This window comes from Macrobrachium nipponense, chromosome 5 (assembly GCF_015104395.2).
Source record: "Macrobrachium nipponense isolate FS-2020 chromosome 5, ASM1510439v2, whole genome shotgun sequence".
NCBI lineage: Eukaryota > Metazoa > Arthropoda > Malacostraca > Decapoda > Palaemonidae > Macrobrachium > Macrobrachium nipponense.
The window spans coordinates 32,479,316-32,498,238 of record NC_061107.1 but is presented as its reverse complement, the minus strand read 5'-3'; the positions used below and the strand labels follow the sequence as shown (position 1 = coordinate 32,498,238).

Below are 18,923 nucleotides of genomic sequence, written 5' to 3'. Positions count from 1 at the left end.
AATGTGGTAGAAGTTGCAGCAGAGTTAGTGCTTTCGAATAACAGCACCTGCCCTCGCCAGGCTCCTGGGAGAATGCGATGGGTGGCAATCTCCCCCTCCAGCTGCTGTTAGTAAGAGGGTGCCTGTCAAGTCATTTCACAACAAGACAGCAATGTTTATCTGTTTATCGGTAACCTGAAGAGTAGCTGTTCTACAGGCAGGATATCTACTTTTCTTCTTTGAGTCCCTGACATCCCTTGCACTTTCTCCTGATCTGTGCCCTTACATAGGTTCCTGGTTCACAGTAGGGCCTTGCTTTCAGTAGGAGATGTATACAATACTGAAGTTTGGTGCACTAGAAGTCAAGAGAGAGTAATTTCTTCTATTGCTGGACTTCAAGGGTGAGCCTTTTTCAAATACAATTTGCTTCCATATCTCAAGTCAGAAGTAACTCCACTTCACTCTTGAGGAGGGGTTTGGTTGTATATCCAGGCCTTCCAACCCCCCAGCCACCCCAAGTTGAGGTATAAGATATCAACTCGTTTTTGTACAGGGACATCATAAATATAAGCTTGAATGAATTACCAGTTTAGGAGAAGGTGATACTGAAACGTAGTGGACCCCTGTATTCACGTTCTTGACATTTGCGGATTCACATACTCGCTGATTTTTTATGGACCATTTATTCCCATTATTTGCAGGAAATTTGCAGATTGTGATCTTTTTGTATGAGAAATATCCACAAATTACTATATTTTCACTTCAGTTTCATAATTGAATGCACTTTCTGTGATAAAACTATTAAAAAAACCAGGTACGTATACAGTCAAACCCCCATATTTGCAGACTACAGATTCACAGACTCACCTATTCGTGGATTTTTATTTTTTGACCATATATATCCGTTATTTGCAAGAGATTCACCTATTCATTGATTTTTCGGATGATAAATATTCACTAATTTATGATACAAAAATTATATGCATTGGTACCTCGAGATACAAAAGGCTCAACTTACGAAAAACTCGAGATACGAAAGCAAATACGAAAATTTTTGTGGCTCTACATACGAAAATTGTTCAAGATACGAAATGTTGTTGCTGTAAAGTCTGAGATTCGCCCGGACCACCAATAGCAATTTTAAAACTGGCGCACCGCCAACTGAGTAGACTTGCCACCATCCTCCCGCTCTCCCATTGGTTCCTGATACTAGTTACTGCCTTGAGATCCTTCTCTCCTATTGGTCAGCATCCCTCCCATGATGCATCTATTTAGCGGCGTGCTTCTTTGGTCAATTCACAGCATCATCGGTATCTTATGCACACGGTATTCGTTCGTTCTAACGATTTCGTTTATTAACGTAAATTCGTTAGTGATTTTGTTGTACAGTAGTATACTTTATCGTGTTGTGTGAGAACTTTACTACATACGTATACGTACTACATAACATAATTACGTACAGTATATAAGTCGTCATGGGTCCCAATAAAGTTGAAATTCACAGAAAGAAGAGGATGCTCTCTTTGGAAATGAAGATGGAGATCATTAAAAAATATGAAGCTGGTATGCAATTGAGTGTGATCGCTAAGGAATATGGCCAAAATCCGTCAACGATAGGCACCATCCTTAAGCAGAATGATGTCATCAAAGCAGCTACACCTTCCAAGGGCGTTACTATTTTGTCCAGCAAGAGGACCCATGTGCACAATGAAATGGAAAGGGCTTCTTCTTGTCTGGATAAAAGACAAAGAAATCGCTGGCGATACGTTAACAGAGACGGCAATCTGCCACAAGGCCAGCGCTATTTTCGGCGATTTGATTAACCAGGCTGAAGACAACGGAGGAGAAGGGACATCAACGCCAACCCCAGAGTTCAAGGCTTCGCATGGTTGGTTCGAGAAATTCCATAAACAGACTGGCATCCATTTGGTGGTGCGGCATGGGGAGGCGGCCAGCTCGGACACGAAAGCGGCCAAAGCCTTTATGAAGACATTCGACAAGATGACTCTCAACGAAGGCTACAGTTCTCAGAAAGTCTTCAACTGTGATGAGACTGGCCTTCTTTGGAAAAAGATGCCTCGTCAGACGTATATCACGCAGGAAGAGAAGAATCTACCCGGGCATAAGCCTATGAAAGACAGGCTTACGCTCGCACTTTGTTTGAACGCCAGTGGGGATTGCAAGGTGAAGCCCCTACTTGTGTATCATTCGGAGACTCCTCGAGCCTTCAAGGCCCACAAAGTGCTTAAGGAGAAGCTTCCAGTGATGTGGAGGGCTAATGCGAAAGCCTGGGTAATAAGACTTTTGTTCACCGAGTGGGTAAATCTGTGTTTCGGCCCGACAGTTAAGAAATTCTCGGAAGAGAAGCGCCTCCCTCTGAAATGTCAGCTGGTATTGGACAATGCCCCTGCTCACCCTCCTGGCCTTGAGGAAGATATCCTAGCGGAGTATTCCTTCATCAAGGTTCTTTTATCTTCCTCCTAACACCACCCCTCACCTCCAGCCTATGGACCAGCAAGTGATATCGAACTTCAAGAAGCTGTATACGAAACATCTTTTCAAGAGAATTTTGGTAGGAGCATTTCGATGTTGTCATATGCATCTGACTCATCGACCAAGCTTGGCAGGAGGTTTCAAGGCGAACCTTGAATTCCTTGTGGAGGAAACTCTGGCCTGATGCCATTTCCACCCGAGACTTCGAGGGATTCGACATGGGCGAAGCTGGTGCTGCAGATTCAGGAACAGTTGACGACCCTGAAACTGTTTTGCAACCAGATCTTGACGAGATCGTTGCACTCGGCAAGTCCATGGGGCTGGTCGTCAACGAGGATGACATCAATGACCTTCTCGAGGAGCACCAAGAGGAGCTTACAACGGATGACCTGAAGGAGTTGGAGGCCATGCAACATAACATCGTTCAAGAGGAGTTCTCTAGCAGTGGCGAGGAGGAGGACGATGACTCTATGACAACGGCAAAAATTAAGGATGCTCTAGCTGCTTTTCATAGGGTGCAATCATTCGTAGAAAAGAGACACCCTGAAAAGGCTTGCACAGTTCGATGACGTTTGCCTGAGTCACTTCAGGAACATTGTCAAAAGCAGGCAGAAGCAATCTTCCTTGGATAGTTATTTTTTAAAGAGGAGTAGTAAGCAAAAAGGAAGAACCAAGTGATACTATGAAAAAATAGAAAGTTGAAAGTGGTGAAGAAGTTGAAATTTTGTATAAAAAAAAACTAAGTGTAAAAAAGTAAAAAAAAAAAAAAATAAAATAAAAAAAGAAAAAAAAAAAATTATTTTAAGTTTTTTGTTAAGTTAAGCGTTACAGTTTTGTTAATGTGTTTCGTAAAGTTTAGTTTGTTTTCCTCACATTTTTTTATGTTTCATAAAGTTAAGTGTACATACGTATCTGCCGTTTGTCCTCCTCCTCTGTCACCACTTTTGGAGATAGCCTCACTTGAAAGGTAAGCTTCCACATTTTAGTACAGTATTTCTTGTATACCATGTACACTAATACACTTTATTTTCAGATACTATGTAGTACATATTAGCAGTACGTATTAAGTTAGGTATTGAATGGTCCAAATTGTTGTAGTATATCATTGTTTATAGGTCAATTTAGCTTTATTATGAAATTTACTGGGGTGTTTTTGGAGGGCTTGGAACGGATTAGCCATTTTACATGTAAAATGCGATCAAAGATACGAAAAGCTCATGATATGAAGGCTGCCTCGGAACGGATTAATTTCGTATCTCGAGGTACCACTGTAATAATTTTCAAATGTTAATATTGATAATTTATTAATAAGTTTAATTAGATTAAATTATATCACCTAATAAAAAAAATTTTTTCTCTCTCTCTCTCTCTCTCTCTCTCTCTCTCTCTCTCTCTCTCCTTCTCTCCTCGTCTCTCTCTCTCTCACTCTCTCTCTCTCTCTCTCTCTCTCTCTCTCTCGTCCCATAAGATACGTATGTCACAGTACTCTCTCCCTCTGTTTTGGCTGGAAGTGTTAGAAGTGTAAGTACGTAAAATAAATTAACACTTCTGATAGAATAGAGAGATAAACACACTATCTCTCTCATTCTGCCAAAGAATCAATAGATAGACAAATAGATACTTGTTCAGCCCTCTCTTTTTCTCTTCTCTGGAAAAGATATATGTATTTATGGGAGGGGAAGAAGTGTGGCTTATAGAAGTTCATTTCAACATTTTAATATCATGAGGAGTTATTCTCTCTCTCTCTCTCTCTCTCCCTTCCTCTTCCTCTCTCCTCTCTCTCTCTCTCTCTCTCTCTCTCTCTCTCTCTCTCTCATTGGCTGTGTATATATTTCTAATGGTAAAATGTTTAAGATGACTTTGAAATTATATTAATAATATCAACTCAATGGTATATTTGATATAGCATGATACTTTTAAGTACGTATACATTTGGTATTTGAACTTTCAAGATAAGGAGATATAAGCATTTGTAGAGGAAAGTTCAAACTATATGCAGGTTCGAGCTATTCGCCGGGTGGGGGGGGGGGGGGTCTGGTACTCATCCCTGTGAATACGAGGGGAACACTTTACATACTGTGTTTCTCATTGTTTTGATCAGTCTTGCCTTTAGTAAAGGGTCGTAAAGACCGAAAGATCTTGGCAGTTCTCGTTTTTCATATTACTATATGTATGTGTGTAATATAAATACAGACCAATAAAAAAAAGAAATCCATGAAGGAAAGAGAAACGATGGACAAGAAGTCAAAAGGCCTTGTGGAACTCCATAGTTTCTCGTTCCTTTGTGGATTTTGTCTTGATTTATATATTTATCATGTTCCATATTTTCATGGTTCAGTTATACAATATGTGTAATGTATTTACGTCTCCGTGTATGTGTTTATTAATTTATGTGAATTAATTCTGCTTAATCATACCATCAGGGACATTATTCTACGTGTGGACAGCCCTAAACAGTCTCACAAGTTCCCCATAAGAGACATTCAGCTACATAAGCGATTCATCAAGGAAGGCAAAGCAACGATATTTCTGAAAGACCTGAAGATCAATCTGATGATATCCAATGCACCACCGAATCAGTTATTGATATTTATGAAAACATTAGCCAGTAAACAAGCAATACCAGATGGCAAAGTCATCAGTGCAAGGCAGCGATTACTCTCCTGTGCTCCAAGTTCATTTGATGAAATCAGTCCTTTGACCATAAAGGTATGTTTTGTATATGTGACTTGCCTAGTAATTATATCGCTAAGAGTTTTCTACTTGATGGCAGACTAAATCCAAATTTCGTGGATAGCGCTTCGATGGCTCAGTGTAGGTATACAGTGCCCTCCCCCTACAGCAATACATACTAGGAACAACTTAGGTTATCATGTCATTCTGTTTCCTGCCGCGCTCAACGAAACATCGAGTGCTTACAGCAGCTTGTTCTTATTTTCTGGTTGTATCACCGGATTTTGGAACCACCAGAATGCATTCATAGCCTTTAAGCAGGAGGCATGTCTTTTGTTCATTTTGTTCAGACTAACATTAAGTCGGATACTTGCAGTCTCCGGGAATAATAATATTGAAGGGATCACTATTCAAGTAGATCAGAAACTTTTGCATATATCTTTTTACTTACCGGGCTTAACTTAAGTCGTCGGTTAAGTATTGCCTTCAGTAACTAATCTTAATGTTACATCATTCCTTTAGGCCAAACTTTTCTTTTTAGAATTTGTTTACCGGCCATGAGCTATTAGGAAGTATCCGCACCGGTAACAGTTACCTTAGAAGAATCCTTTTCCACTCATAATTGTTCACCGGATGTAGGCTGTTCTCAAGTTGAAGGTAATGATTACCTTAAAGTAATTCTAGAATGTTATCCATTCTTTTATCCCAAAACTTTTGCATTTACTTACCGGGATTAGGCTACATGTAAGTCGCTCGTTAATGATTCCCTCATGTAATTCTTGAATGTTGCAGGAATTTTGCATCATTCCATTAGGTGATATTTTGATTTTGGGATTTTGTTTACCAATCATAGACTAGTCACAAACCTCTGGTAAATATAATTACCTTAAAGATGATTTGTGAATGTAAGACTTTTTTTTTTTTTTTTTTTTTTTTTTTAGGCCAACACATTTCGTTTTGTTTACCTTGCCTGTAATACTCATCACTTTCCTTTGCAGAGACAAAGGTGGAAGTTGTATATGTATTAAGGAGAGAATGATGTTATTGTTTGGCTGTGGGAGGTCACAGGCGGATTGTTCCCGTTAATCAAATATTAATTAACTACCGAGGTTTTGCTTCAACAGTACTTCAGTATGTTACAGAGAGAGCTGGGATGGCTTCGGTGTACAGAAGTATTTTCCTGGTGTCATACAGTTGTGAACGTTCACATTCTGTAACCTAACCTCCAGGCTCCAACTTGCATGTCAGACTGGAGCTCAGGCCACTCAAGTCAATTAGCGGGGTACTACCGAGGCCAACGAGAGTGCATAATCGGTTATTGAATTCAATTACTTTGAATTCCTGATAATTCTATTAATGTTTTTGTTTTGAGTAATTGTTTATTTGTAAATATCCATTTTATTTTTTTATTTTAGTTGGATTTTGAGTCTAAATATGAAAACCATTGTTGATATAAATTTATCTTTTGTTCCTACACGTTATACAAACCATCGGTCCTTTACATAAGGAATTACTTTCAGCTCCAGCTGGAACTCGGTCGTAAGATTCTATAACAAGGTAGTTAGGCAGTAACTACTTGTCCGATAGTCGGGAGTCTTGCCTGACTGGACGTAAACATTCCACTTTGCTTTCAACCGCCGTCGTGTACAGACGTTCTCTCTCTGCCCGCTTCTGTTGTGAGATGGCCAATTTCTTTCTTTTGTTTTCTTTTGAATATAATTGTGATTATTTGTATTTTATGTGGTTGTATGGATATGATGCAAGCCCACAAATCAGATAAGCCTACTTGCCCCCCATCTACCCGGAGATTATGCTCTGGAGGGGGGGCCAGGAAATGTGGAGCTTTCCGCTTCAGTGATGACGTTGACCCTCACACCCTCTGTGTGAGATTCCAAGGGCGGGAATGTAATAGATCTGAGACCTGTGACACCTGTATCTCTTGGTTGGAGGAGCAGTGGGAGAGATACGAGGGTAGGAAGAAGCCACGTAAGTCTGCCAAGGCATCGTCGGAGAGCTCTCCCTCAACTCCTTTGATGACTGATACTTCGTCTTCTTTCCTTCCCCCACGTAAACTCCCCTGCCTCACTCTCTCCCCTTCGGGGGACACGTCCCTCTCCACCTCTTCACTTGATCTGTCGAGTGCAGAGGAAGGGGGGAAACATGCCGACCTGGAGTTGTACTCGCGAACTTCTGTCCGCTCAGTGGGGGATCCTTCCCCCTCTGAACGAACGGGAACTCCCCCCATTAACCCGACTTGTGCTTCTTCTTTAGGTTTGTCTGCCTCCGTGGGTGGGGATCTGCAGTAGGTATGGCAAACTTTGTATCTACAAGTATCTGAGTCGAGGACGACAACAATGCTCTCGACACCTGGGTATGCAGCACCACCACATCATGTATATACACAGCATATTACTTCAGTGACACCCTCTACCGTGGTGCAAGCACCAGTGCCGCATACTTCGCAGGTGGATTATTTTCCACCTCCTCCTCCAGGTTATGCTGTCCTCGCTCCTCCTCCAGACTTCGAGTGCCTGAAGAGCTCACCTCTAGACTTCCCTCCTGTCACCGTTGCTGTACCTTTCACCCCTGTCCCTGCCTGTAGAAGTGCTGCTGCTGTGTCAGTTCCTTCTTCCCAGGTTGTGCTGGAGCCTGCTGCTTTGGCAGCCGCTGCAGCCCAGTCCTGGTTTGGGGATCTTTCTGTTGTCCTGAGGAAGTTGGTGAAGAAGTAGTCCAAGAAGTAGAGAAAGGCGTCGTCGTCGTCGTCGTCTTCTGCCGCTGCCTCCACTTCTCCTTCCGAGGCTCCCCAGTCAAAGAAGAAGGTGGTCTCTCTCTCTCTCTCTCTCTCTCTCTCTCTCTCTCTCTCTCTCTCTCTCTCTCTCTCTCTCTCCCAAGAAGTCTCACTCAAGAGACTTCTAAGGGCCTGTCTCATCGTCTAGGTGAAACAGGTGGGCCTTCCGCTGGTACTCCCGTTCCTTCGGGAACGGGAACCGCCTCTCCTTTCTCAGGGAAGAGAAAGGCTGGGACCATAGAGGTACCAGCTGTTGCCAATACCTCTTCTCCTGGATCTTGCCAGCGAGTTTCTCCTAATGTACTGTCACCTGCTGGTGACCGTGTAGCCAGAGTGCAGGCCGCTGAGCACACTCACCGCCAGGACTCCGGCATGGGGCAGAAGGATGGTAAGAGTTGCCCGGGTGACTCTCGCCTAACCGGTGATCGTTCTCGCAACGGTCATCCAGTACCCAGGGTTGATGTGATGGTCCCATCAGACCGTGCATGAGATGAGACTGGGAGGAAGTCCCCTGGTCTCCGGGAACAGCTTCGGCTGCTTCTGGGACTGTGATGCGTCGAGAGGACAGTGCTCATTCTCACCGTGTTGGTGGACACTACCCATCACTCGACCGTTGATCGCACCAGCATGATCAGACGGTCTGGGCAGCTGGTAGCAGTTCCTCTGATGCAAGAGATCGACGCTACCGTCCTCAGACCAGCGCGTCTCCATAGGGAGACCACTGGTCTAGACCTGCAGACCGGTCATCACTGCGGGTGGGTGATCGCCTGCAGCCCTCTCTGTGCACCGGTTCTGCCGTTAGACAGAGCGGGAGCGTCAGATCTGCCTCCTGTCCCTTCAACCTCCTCGGGGTACACCAGGAGGAGAGAGGCGACTAATGGCTGACGAGGTTCTTCTTCTCAAAGAAAGTGTGTCTCGGGATGGGTTTGGCCCGGATGGACCCATTGGGCAACATGGCAGCGCTACGGAGCAGAGACCTGGGTAGTAGATGTCCTTTGGGAGTGATATCTTCTCCCCTTCGAGTTGAGACCACCCCTCACTTCCCACCCGGTCCATCATCAGACATACGTTCCCGGTTCTTCCAGGGATGTAGCACTTAGAGAAGAAGTTCAGACGATGCTGAGCAAGGGAGCTGTAGAAATCATGCGAGAACTGTCACTGGAGTTCTTGTTTGCTATTCATAAGAGGTACACATGCCTCCCTCTTATGAATTTGTCCAGAGGTCTGCCCATTGGTCTTGCGGTTGATCTCATTCCAATCATTTGGACAGAGGCAAGGTTCCCCCCTTTGCTCTTGCGACCAGGGAGGGAACTTTGGTTGGGCGAACACTAGTCTGTTCACAAGACTCAGATTCCTTCGACTAATCAGTGAGTCTTCCTTATGTAAAGGACTGATGGTTTGTATAATGTGTAGGAACAAGTCACAGTTTTTGAAAGTAAATTGTATTTATCCTAACTATACAAACCTGAGGTCCTTTACATATAGGCCTACCTCATGCCACCCCTCAATCTGTTCCTCGGCCTAAAGCAAAGTGGAATGTTTATGTCCAGTCGGGTGGGACTCTCAACTATCGGACAAGCAGTTACTGCCTAACTACCTTGTTATAGATTCTTATGACCGAGTTCCAGCTGGCGCTGAAAGTAATTCCTTATGTAAAGGACCGATGGTTTGTATAGTTAGGAAAAATACAATTTACTGTCAAAATTTGTGATATTTTAGAATGTAAATGTATTCATTTACATTAATTTTCAATACATGTCTGAAATGAAATACGTACTATTTCATATATTTGTAAATACTTATTTTAATTCTTTATCACTAGTTAGAGAATAAAAGCACAGTAATTTACAATACTAGAGTGGAATTTGTTTTGTTACATTATGAAAAAATATTTGTGTACATTTACATGATTTTAAGGAAATAAGAATGTTAAGAAATTCACGGTCTCGTGAAAACAAATTGTTAAAAAACCACAATTATATATTAAAATATATATCTGTGTAAGAATGCCTTCATTTCCCTAGATGTCAGAAATTCATATAAAGTAGTTAATAATCAATTACAGATTGCTTATTTTCTTACAGTAATAAGTAAGTAATTGAGATCACCAGAGACACCAGCGTTTCGCCCCTAGTCTCTCCGAGCATCATTTTGCGTTATTTAAATGCAAAGACTGAACATAGGAAACGCTAATGTTATTCATACATTTTTAGCATAACTTTTTGCCTAGATACCAGAATTTCATTTACAGTAGATAATGGATTATTTGCACAAAGTAACAAGTAACTTGAGATTTCCAGAGACGTTGGCATCTTGCCTCTTGTCTGTCTAGGAGCAAGAGCCCATGATGACATAAGGCCAGCTTAATCAAAACACCAGCTGTCCGAGCATCCACCCCTGGGTGTCCAGTGTTTCGGGTGCCAATAGCTGCCGAGTGCCCAGTGTTTCGGGTCCCAATAGCTGCCGAGCGCCCAGTGTTTCGGGTGCTAGTGGCTACTGAGTGCCCAGTGTTTGTGTCGACAATGACTACCAAACGCCCAATGTTTCGGGTGCCTATGCCTGCCTAACGCCCAGTGTTCGCCTCTTGCTTACAGACTTTTGCCTCCCAAAGCTGATGCCAATTCTCTCCTACTAACCCTTATATGTTAGTCATTTGTTCCCGTGCCTGGTTCTTATCGCTTCCTTTCCATGCCTTTGCCAGGATTTTATTTCGATTATCACAAATTTATCTACGTAACATTGAAGTGTTGTGCAGTGGAGGAGGTGGCTACTTGCCCCTTGATTCTAGGTCGGGGGGTTGCATACAGGTAGTCGCTCCCTCAGTCAAGCCTGTTGTTGGTCCCAGGTATCAATAGACAGCTGCTGGAAAGGCATCTAACTGAATGTGTCAGAGGAGGTGACCATCTGGCTCCTCAGATCTCCTAGACTTGAAGTCACTGTCCTGCTCCTTCTCATGGCCAAGAACAGCCTAGGAGAGGACATTGCCCTTAGGTTGAACCTGTGGCTATTCCCAGGTATCGGCAGACAGCCACTGAAAAGGCGTCTTGTGATGCGTTTATGAGTTTTGATTGAACAGTTGGATTAGTTTTAATTTTGAGCGTCCTGTACTAGCGCTTAGGCGTTCAGTCCTGTAAGTGACCTCTTTTTTTGATAGCCAGTCCTTTCCCTGGCTTTCGCACTGGGTGGTTGGACTCACTCGCCTTCTCATATATGCTCTTAAAGTTGGATCAGAGCTCTGATCCTGCTTTGGTATTTTGGATGGACACCAGGTTTGGGCGTTCGGATCTCTCTAGTATCTGGTGTTTTTTTTGTCAAGCACCAATCTCTGTCCAGGTGCTCTGCATCATCTGAGGAGCTACACTCCCATGCTCCAGCTCGCCCAGAGCTTTCCACGCCTTCCCTGGCAAAAGCTGTTGGTAGTTTAGTGCTAGCTGTTGGATGCCTGATGACAGTCTCCTTGTTTGTCTTCGTTGACACTACAGGATCTTTCGTTTGCTCCTGTCCCACCACTTGATTGGGACATCACTTGAGTCTTGCAGTAAGCTCTGTATAGTCCTCTTCACGAGGTTTTCGATCACGGAGAAGATAGATGCGTGGCGGGACATGGCAAGTTCTTGCCATCTTTTGGTGCATTCAATTCCACTCAACTATAGTGTTCCCACAATCTAACTAGCTGTAGGAAGAGAAGGCTCCGTGTGGTCTGTGAGAGCCCATACTCCCTTCTGGAAACGCTTTATTTTGCTGAGGCGAATACATTTTCTCAAGTCCGTACTTTGCTATCATCACTGCAAGTTGATGACAGCGTGCGTTATCGCCCCCTCCTGCCAGTTCCGAGAAGAGCAGGCTAGAACAGTCAATCCTCTCTCTCTCTCTCTCTCTCTCTCTCTCTCTCTCTCCCCTCTCTCTCCTCTTCTCCATCTCTCTCCCTCTCCCGCGTCTCTCTCTCCTCTCTCTCTCTCTTTTTTCCCTTTTTTTCCCACTTCCTGTGTTACACCGTGATGGATGAGGAAATAATAGGAACTCTACAGAGTGTACTCCCCAGAGTTCGTATACGAGTGCCTATGTTCCCGGTTCTATCTTAGGATATCACTGGACGTTCGTTCATTTGTTTGTGGGACAAACCAGTTCAGCATGGACTAGTTATCTTCGGTGTCCTGTAGAAACTGTCCTTTGGGATAGCATTTCGTTTGCTCTCCTCATTAGAGAATAAAGGATATCTTCCTCTAGTCAGTCTTTTTCTCTTTCGAAGCGGAGAAGAATTAGGTGGGCGTTTGATCACCAGTAGCCTACGAATATACTTGCATATTCTTGCAACAGGCGTCTGTTATCAGTTGCACCGTCTGAGTGATAGACACGCACCAGAAAGTTAGCCCGAGTGTGTGACCAAGACAAATAGTGCCTTATCGTAACCAGGGCTGTCCCTAATAACCTGAAACTTAAGGCAGCCTTTCGTGCCCCCCCAAAAGTTGTCAATTGGGACTTTGAGACGTCTAGTGTTTTTTTTTGGCAACAACACCACAGGTTTGGCATTATCACTAAACAAGAGGATTGCTGTCCATCGCGTTTTGATTAACTTGCAGTTGCTTGAGTGTATCTGGTGTGCACTCGATAGCTGTATAAGATGAACGCATGCCAAGACGAAATGTACTACCGTGCAACTCAGCCTACGGAGTCGAGTTGAGTGCCTAGCTGCTCACAGAGATCTTGTTCATCTAGTGTTTTTCCTCTGTCGACTGTTAACACTTAACTCGAATCTCTGCCCAACCATTACGACCTATGTCTCTGGTTGGCTTTAGATTCTCGCTTTATGGTTCCTGTTTTGGGCTCCTCAATTACCATTGCAAGAATCATCAGACAGAGTTATGTCTCATTAGATTCAGCATTGTCTTTCTGTTTACCCTCCATGGGCTGCTCTATGAGCAACATAATCTCAAACAACAACTGTTTACCCCACGGTACAACAGAAGTCTTGAAGTCTTCAGCTTCATTGCAATTAATGCAAAGACCACTGCGATGATTCAGAATGATTGGTCAGACAAATACAGCCGTTTTTTGTCTTATATTTTCTTTTAATTCGTAAAAGTGTTCAACTACTAGTTGTTGACCACGATTTTGAGTGAATATTAGAAATCTTCAACTACCCTGATAGTTTCCAGGGTAAACAGAAGAGTTACTCCTTGAACCAACCTTCGCAGTGACAAGAAACTGTTCGTCAAGCAGTACTTCTTTGTTTGTTTACATGGCTAAAGACTTCCAGCCTTCATTGCAACAGGAATCAGAGGACCATCCATACCCTAGGAAGTTACAGTAAGAACTCATCTCTTCCTCTGTCTAAACGTGTGGTCTTCCATTTTATATGGGCTTCATGTCTGACACACACAAAGTGTTGTGGAGGGTTTGTTGGCCTTGTTTGGAACAAAGCTAAGGATATAAGAACAGCCTCTTCCTCCTTAGTTTTCAGTCATTTGTTGCTCTTTAAGCCCATTCTGCTATTGATCTACCAGAGACATAAACGATCTTTGCTTATCATATTTGTTTTCAAAAGTCAAAATTTCACTTATATAACTTACCCGGTGGTTACATATAGCTGTCGTCTCCTGACATCATGGCAGAATTTGAAATTCGCGGTAGCGCTAATGGTTTGACAGGTGATCCCTCTACTCCCGCCCTCTACCGGGTACCGGGAACCATTCCAACAATAAAGCAGAAGTTTCCTGCCGTCGGAACCGGTAACACGGTTCCTCTGCTGGTTGGAATTTGGATTTGATCATCTTGGTTTTCTCCTTTTGGTGATGTACCTTGAGTTTACTGATCTTTTTGCTAGCGCTATAGTTATTTTGGTTTTGATATTGTTGTTCTTTTTAGGAATTATTTTGAATTCTTCACGATGTCTGACACCGGCTCTGTTCAGTATAGGGTGTGCAGTAGTGGGTGTAAGACTAGACTTCTTAAAGCTTCACTTGATCCTCATTCTACTTGTGTTAGTTGTAGGGGACATGAATGTTCTTTTGAGAATACGTGTGAAGAATGTAAGTCTCTAACATCTCAGGAGTGGAAGGCACTGGGAAAGTATATGAGAAAGTTAGAAAAAGATAGAATCAGAAAGGCTTCACAGAGATCTTCTTCTAAGTCAGTGAGTAGCCAGGATATTCCTCTGAATTCTGTTAATCCTGTTCCTATTAACCCCGTAGTGGTTGCTCCTGCCCTCGAATCTGTATCTCGATCCCGATCACGTGTCAGTATTACGAGCCGATATGGACTCGAAATTTGTCTCTTTCCTCACCACTATGCAGAAAATGGGTGAGACAGTGCAAGAAGTGGTAGTTAAGTGTGATAAATTACTTAGGGCAAGTGTAGTGGAGGAGGTGGTTGTTCGGCCCGTTCGTTCTCCTAGGTCTAGGCCCCTGTCAAACTCCCCAGATCCTGGGAGGAGGCATGCCGAAAACCGAAGGGAGGCGAGCGGGATCTGCTCCCGAGCAGCCGCCCCCTCAAGCAATCCTGTAGCCGTATCCCAGGATGCTGTCGCTCACCATTGGAAAGGTGTTGCGAGGAAGTGTTTTTCGTCAAGCAACTAGTTCAGATGTTTCCTCTTATAGAGGTTGGCGTAATAAGACTTCTAGACCGCTGAAAAGGTCTCGCGATGTTTCGCCTGCTGCGGTTCCCAAGAAGGTGGCAGCTGCCGAACCTTCTTGTAGTTTTTGGGAGGAGCCTGAAGCTTTTTCTCCGGCGGTTTCGATTTATCGCCCTTCTCTCATAGAAGTGGAGAAGCCGAACACGCACACTCCTTCGGAGCCTTCTCCAGAGCCTCCTCAAGCGATAACTCCTGCGGCTCCAGACGTGTTTGTGGATCATCCTTCTACTCCTCCCGCGCCTTCTACGTCGGTGGATCCTCAACCTTCGGTGTTTGAACAGATGAATGCCAAGTTAGGCAGTATCTTGGAGCTTTTTGGCAAGTCTCTTTCGTCCCCGAATGCGCTCCCGACCTCCTTACATCTTCCGCAGACTACTGTGCAGTCCTCTTCGCAGGCTCCTTTTCAGTCGCCTCTTCAGGCTCAGACTCTACATGTGACTCCTCTTCAGACGCCTGGTCGGACTCCTTTCCTGACTCCGTCTATGGCGCCACGTCAGGCTCTCACTCGAGCGCCACCTCAGCCGCCAACGCAGCCGCCAGCTCAGCCACCCGGATTCGTCTCAGTACAGGCTCAGACGTCTTCTCCTGCTTTCTCACACCCTCCTCGGACGCATCAGGGTGTGACTTCGCCGAACAGGATTCCTCTTCCGATGGAATGTTCGCCAGTTTCGTCGAAGGAAGCTTCGGAATTGGAGGAAGAAGGAGAAGTACTTACAGAAAAAGACAAGCATTTGTCGGGGTATAAGCTCCTTTTATGATCCTTCGTTGACAACTTTGGAGATTCTTTTGCGCCTTCCGTTCCAGTTTCTCCTAGTTTGCATGGGAAAAAGGACAGTAAGCCTGACTCCTCGTCCTCGTTCACGCGTCTCGTCCTCTCGATTTCGGCTAAGAAAGCTATCAAGAAAGTTAACGCTTGGCTTTTGGAGAAGAGGGAACAAGGGAAAAATGTTTTTTGTCTTCCCCCTTCGAGACTTTCGTCAAGGAGCCGTGTCGTGGACTCTTCCCGCAGAGCAGCCCTTAATACTGCTAAGATTTTCTTTTCAGCAAATGAACTGGAGCATCTTTGCAAGAGTGTTTTCCGTGTTTTTGAAGTTGTTAGCTTCCTGGATTGGGCCATTGCTTCGCTGGCCAGGAAAGTCAAGTCATTTGGACTTTCGGAGGAGCAGTTGAAGGATTTTGCCTCTGTACTGGATTGTATCGATAAAGGCATCTGTGATGGAGCTTCGGAGCTCGCTGCCATTTTCGCCTCTGGAGTGTTGAAGAAGAGACAGATTTGGTGCTCCTTCTTGTCGAAAGGAGTCTCATCGAACCAGAAGTCTGCCTTGCTCTTCTCTCCTTTGGACAAGAAACACCTTTTTCCGCAAGAGATTGTGAGCGAGATCGCTCAATCTTTAACACAGAAAGCGACCCAGGATCTTTTATCACAGTCAGTGAAGAAGCCCAGGAAGATAGCTCCGGTTCTTTCTGCTTGCTTCTGGAGTGCTCCCTCCACGGAAGCTCCTAAACCATTTCGAGGGAGAGCTCCCGTTCAATCTTTCTCCAGGTTTCGTGGGAGAGGTAGAGCCTCTTCTAAAACCACTCCCTCTTCCATCAAGAAGTAGGCCCGTAGTCCTCCACACAGCAGTAGGAGCCAGATTACACCTTTTCTGGCAGACCTGGTTTCATCTTGGAGCGGATCCTGAAGGAAGGATACACCATTCCGTTCATCAAGCACCCCCCTCTCACAGAATTTCCTGTGAATTTGTCAGCTTACTCGGAGAACTCCGAAAAATTTGCCGCCCTCCATCAAGAAGTTCTCGCCTTACTGGCAAAGAGGGCCATAGAGTTAGTGGACTCTCCGCAGGAACCAGGATTTTACAATCGCCTTTTCCTGGTAAAGAAGGCCACAGGGGGTTGGAGACCGGTGTTGGACGTCAGTGCCCTGAACGTCTTTGTCCTGAAGACGAAGTTTTCTATGGAAACGACCCAATCGGTATTAGCAGCGCTTCATCCTGGAGATTGGATGGTTTCCATAGACCTTCGGGACGCCTATTTTCATATTCCGATTCATTCGGAATTGAGAAGATTCCTGAGATTCGTGTTCCAGGGCTGCATTTATCAGTTCAGGGCCCTCTGCTTCGGCCTGTCGACAGCTCCACAAGTGTTCACCAGAGTTCTGTCGTCAGTAGCAAAGTGGCATCATCTGGACGGGATACGAATCTCCATGTATCTAGACGATTGGCTTCTCAGGGCAAGGTCCAGACAGAAGTGTGTGGAGGACCTACAAAAGACTTTAAGGCTGACGGAAAGCCTAGGTTTGTTAGTAAACAAAGAAAAGTCATGTCTCACTCCTTCTCAGGAGATAGTTTATTTAGGAGTGAGACTGAATTCAGTTCTTTTTCAGGCTTTTCCGTCTCTCCAAAGGATCGACTCTTGCCTGAACAAGATAGACGAATTTCTCGTCAGACAAACTTGCTCGGCGAATCAGTGGATGAGCCTTATAGGAACCTTGGCCTCAATAGAGCAATTTGTAAGTCTGGGCAGGCTCAACATGAGACCACTTCAATTTTACTTGAAGCAGAAGTGGCCAAAGGAAGAAGTTCCCAGACTCCTTCGTGTTCCCCCATCTCGGAAGGAATCAAACAGGACCTCCTTTGGTGGAAATCAGAAGAAGACTAGAGGAAGGGTTGTCTCTAAGCCAGTTGAGCCCCAACCTTACGCTTTTGTCAGACGCATCGGACAAAGGGTGGGGAGCTACTCTGGGAGAAGGAAGTGTCGGGACTTTGTTCAGAATTCTCAGAGAAGCTGGCACATAAATCTAAAAGAGTTGAAGGCGATTCATTTGGCTCTAATGCACTTCAAGACAGAGGTAAGAGGGAAAGTAGTGCTGGTTCAAGCAGACAACACCACGGCTCTCTCTTACATCAAAAACAGGGGGGACACACTCGTTCTCTCTGTGCGAGGTAGCGAGAGACCTACTCATTTGGGCAAAAAGAACAAGGTTGTCTTGAGCACAAGATTTATTCAAGGCTCGAAGAATGTAAAGGCGGACATTCTCAGCAGGAGAGGACAAGTCCTCTCCACAGGAGTGGGACGTTACATATCCTCAAATATGCAAGAAGCTTTGGGGGATTTGGGGATGTCCTCAGTTGGATCTCTTGTCGCCCACAAACAATACAGCTCGTCTACCACTATATTGCTCCCCAGTTCCAGACGAGGAGGCGTTTACAGTGGATGCCATGCTTCTGGACTGGTCAAATCTGGATCTGTATGCCTTTCCTTTCCCGCCTTTCAAAATGCTAAGATTAGTTCTGGCAAAGTTCAGAGGTCATCAGAACGTCAGGATGACTCTGATAGCCCCCTTTTTGTTGGCCGGCCTAGGGAATGGTTTGTTTCCGGATCTACTACTGCTGTTGACGGACTTTCCGAGAGAGTTACCGTTAAGGAAGGATCGTACTCAGACAGCCCCACTTTCTGAGGTTCCATCACAACTTGTCCGCTCTTCGACTAGTCCGCCGGCTTCAAGACTGTCGAGCATCTCCTCAGAAAGAGAGGATTTTCAAAGAGAGCTTCAAGGGCTATTGCTAGACCCAGAAGAGAATCCTCTGATCGAGTGTACCAAGCTAAGTGGGTCCAATTCAGAGCTTGGTGCAAAGAAGAAGGAATTTCGTCAGTTAGCTAACTTCCTTCTTTTTCTTCGTGAGAATTAGAAGCTTTCTACCCAGACGATTAGGGGTTATGAGCTATGTTGTCTTCTTGTGTTCAGACATCGAGGATTAGACATTCCTAATAATCAAGACCTCTCAGACCTGATTCGTTCCTTTGATACGACCAAGACAAAGGAGTCAAGAACAGTAGCTTGGAACCTGGATGTAGTTCTCAAATGGCTGATGTCAGATAGATTCGAACCGATCTCCTCTAGTTCTTTTAGAGATCTGACTAGGAAGACACTTTTTCTTTGTTGCTTTAGCATCAGCTAGAAGAATCAGTGAGCTGCATGCTATTGATAAGAGAGTTGGATTTGCTAAGGGCAATGCCATTTGCTCATCAATGCTGGGTTTTTTGGCTAAGAATGAAAATCCCTCACGTCCTTTGCCTCGTTCTTTCTCTATAAAGAACATTTCGGAGTTAGTGGGGCCTAATGAGCCTGAATGTCTTCTCTGTCAGTGAGAGCACAGACATTAGTGCAAAGGACCAAAGGTATAAGAGGTAAGAGTGATAACCTGTGTGTTCAGTGAAAGATCCTTCTCGTCCTTTTCTTTAAAAATAAAAAAATGCGCTCTCCTTCTTTTTAAGGAATTTGATTTCTGAGGCACACGGACAATGTCAGGACTCAGATATCAAAGTGTTTAAAGTCAAAGCTCATGAAATTAGAGCAGT

The 18,923-nt window shown here is 44.4% G+C and overlaps 1 protein-coding gene across 1 annotated transcript in view; it reads left to right on the top strand.

The window, feature by feature from the left end:
• LOC135215279 (ATP-dependent DNA helicase PIF1-like) overlaps nt 1-18,923 on the top strand; it is a 167,145-nt gene that overhangs the window by 67,354 nt on the left and 80,868 nt on the right. The window contains exon 3 of the mRNA XM_064249824.1: nt 4,896-5,181. Coding sequence (XP_064105894.1) covers nt 4,896-5,181 — 286 coding nt within the window. The remainder of the gene's footprint in view (nt 1-4,895; nt 5,182-18,923) is intronic.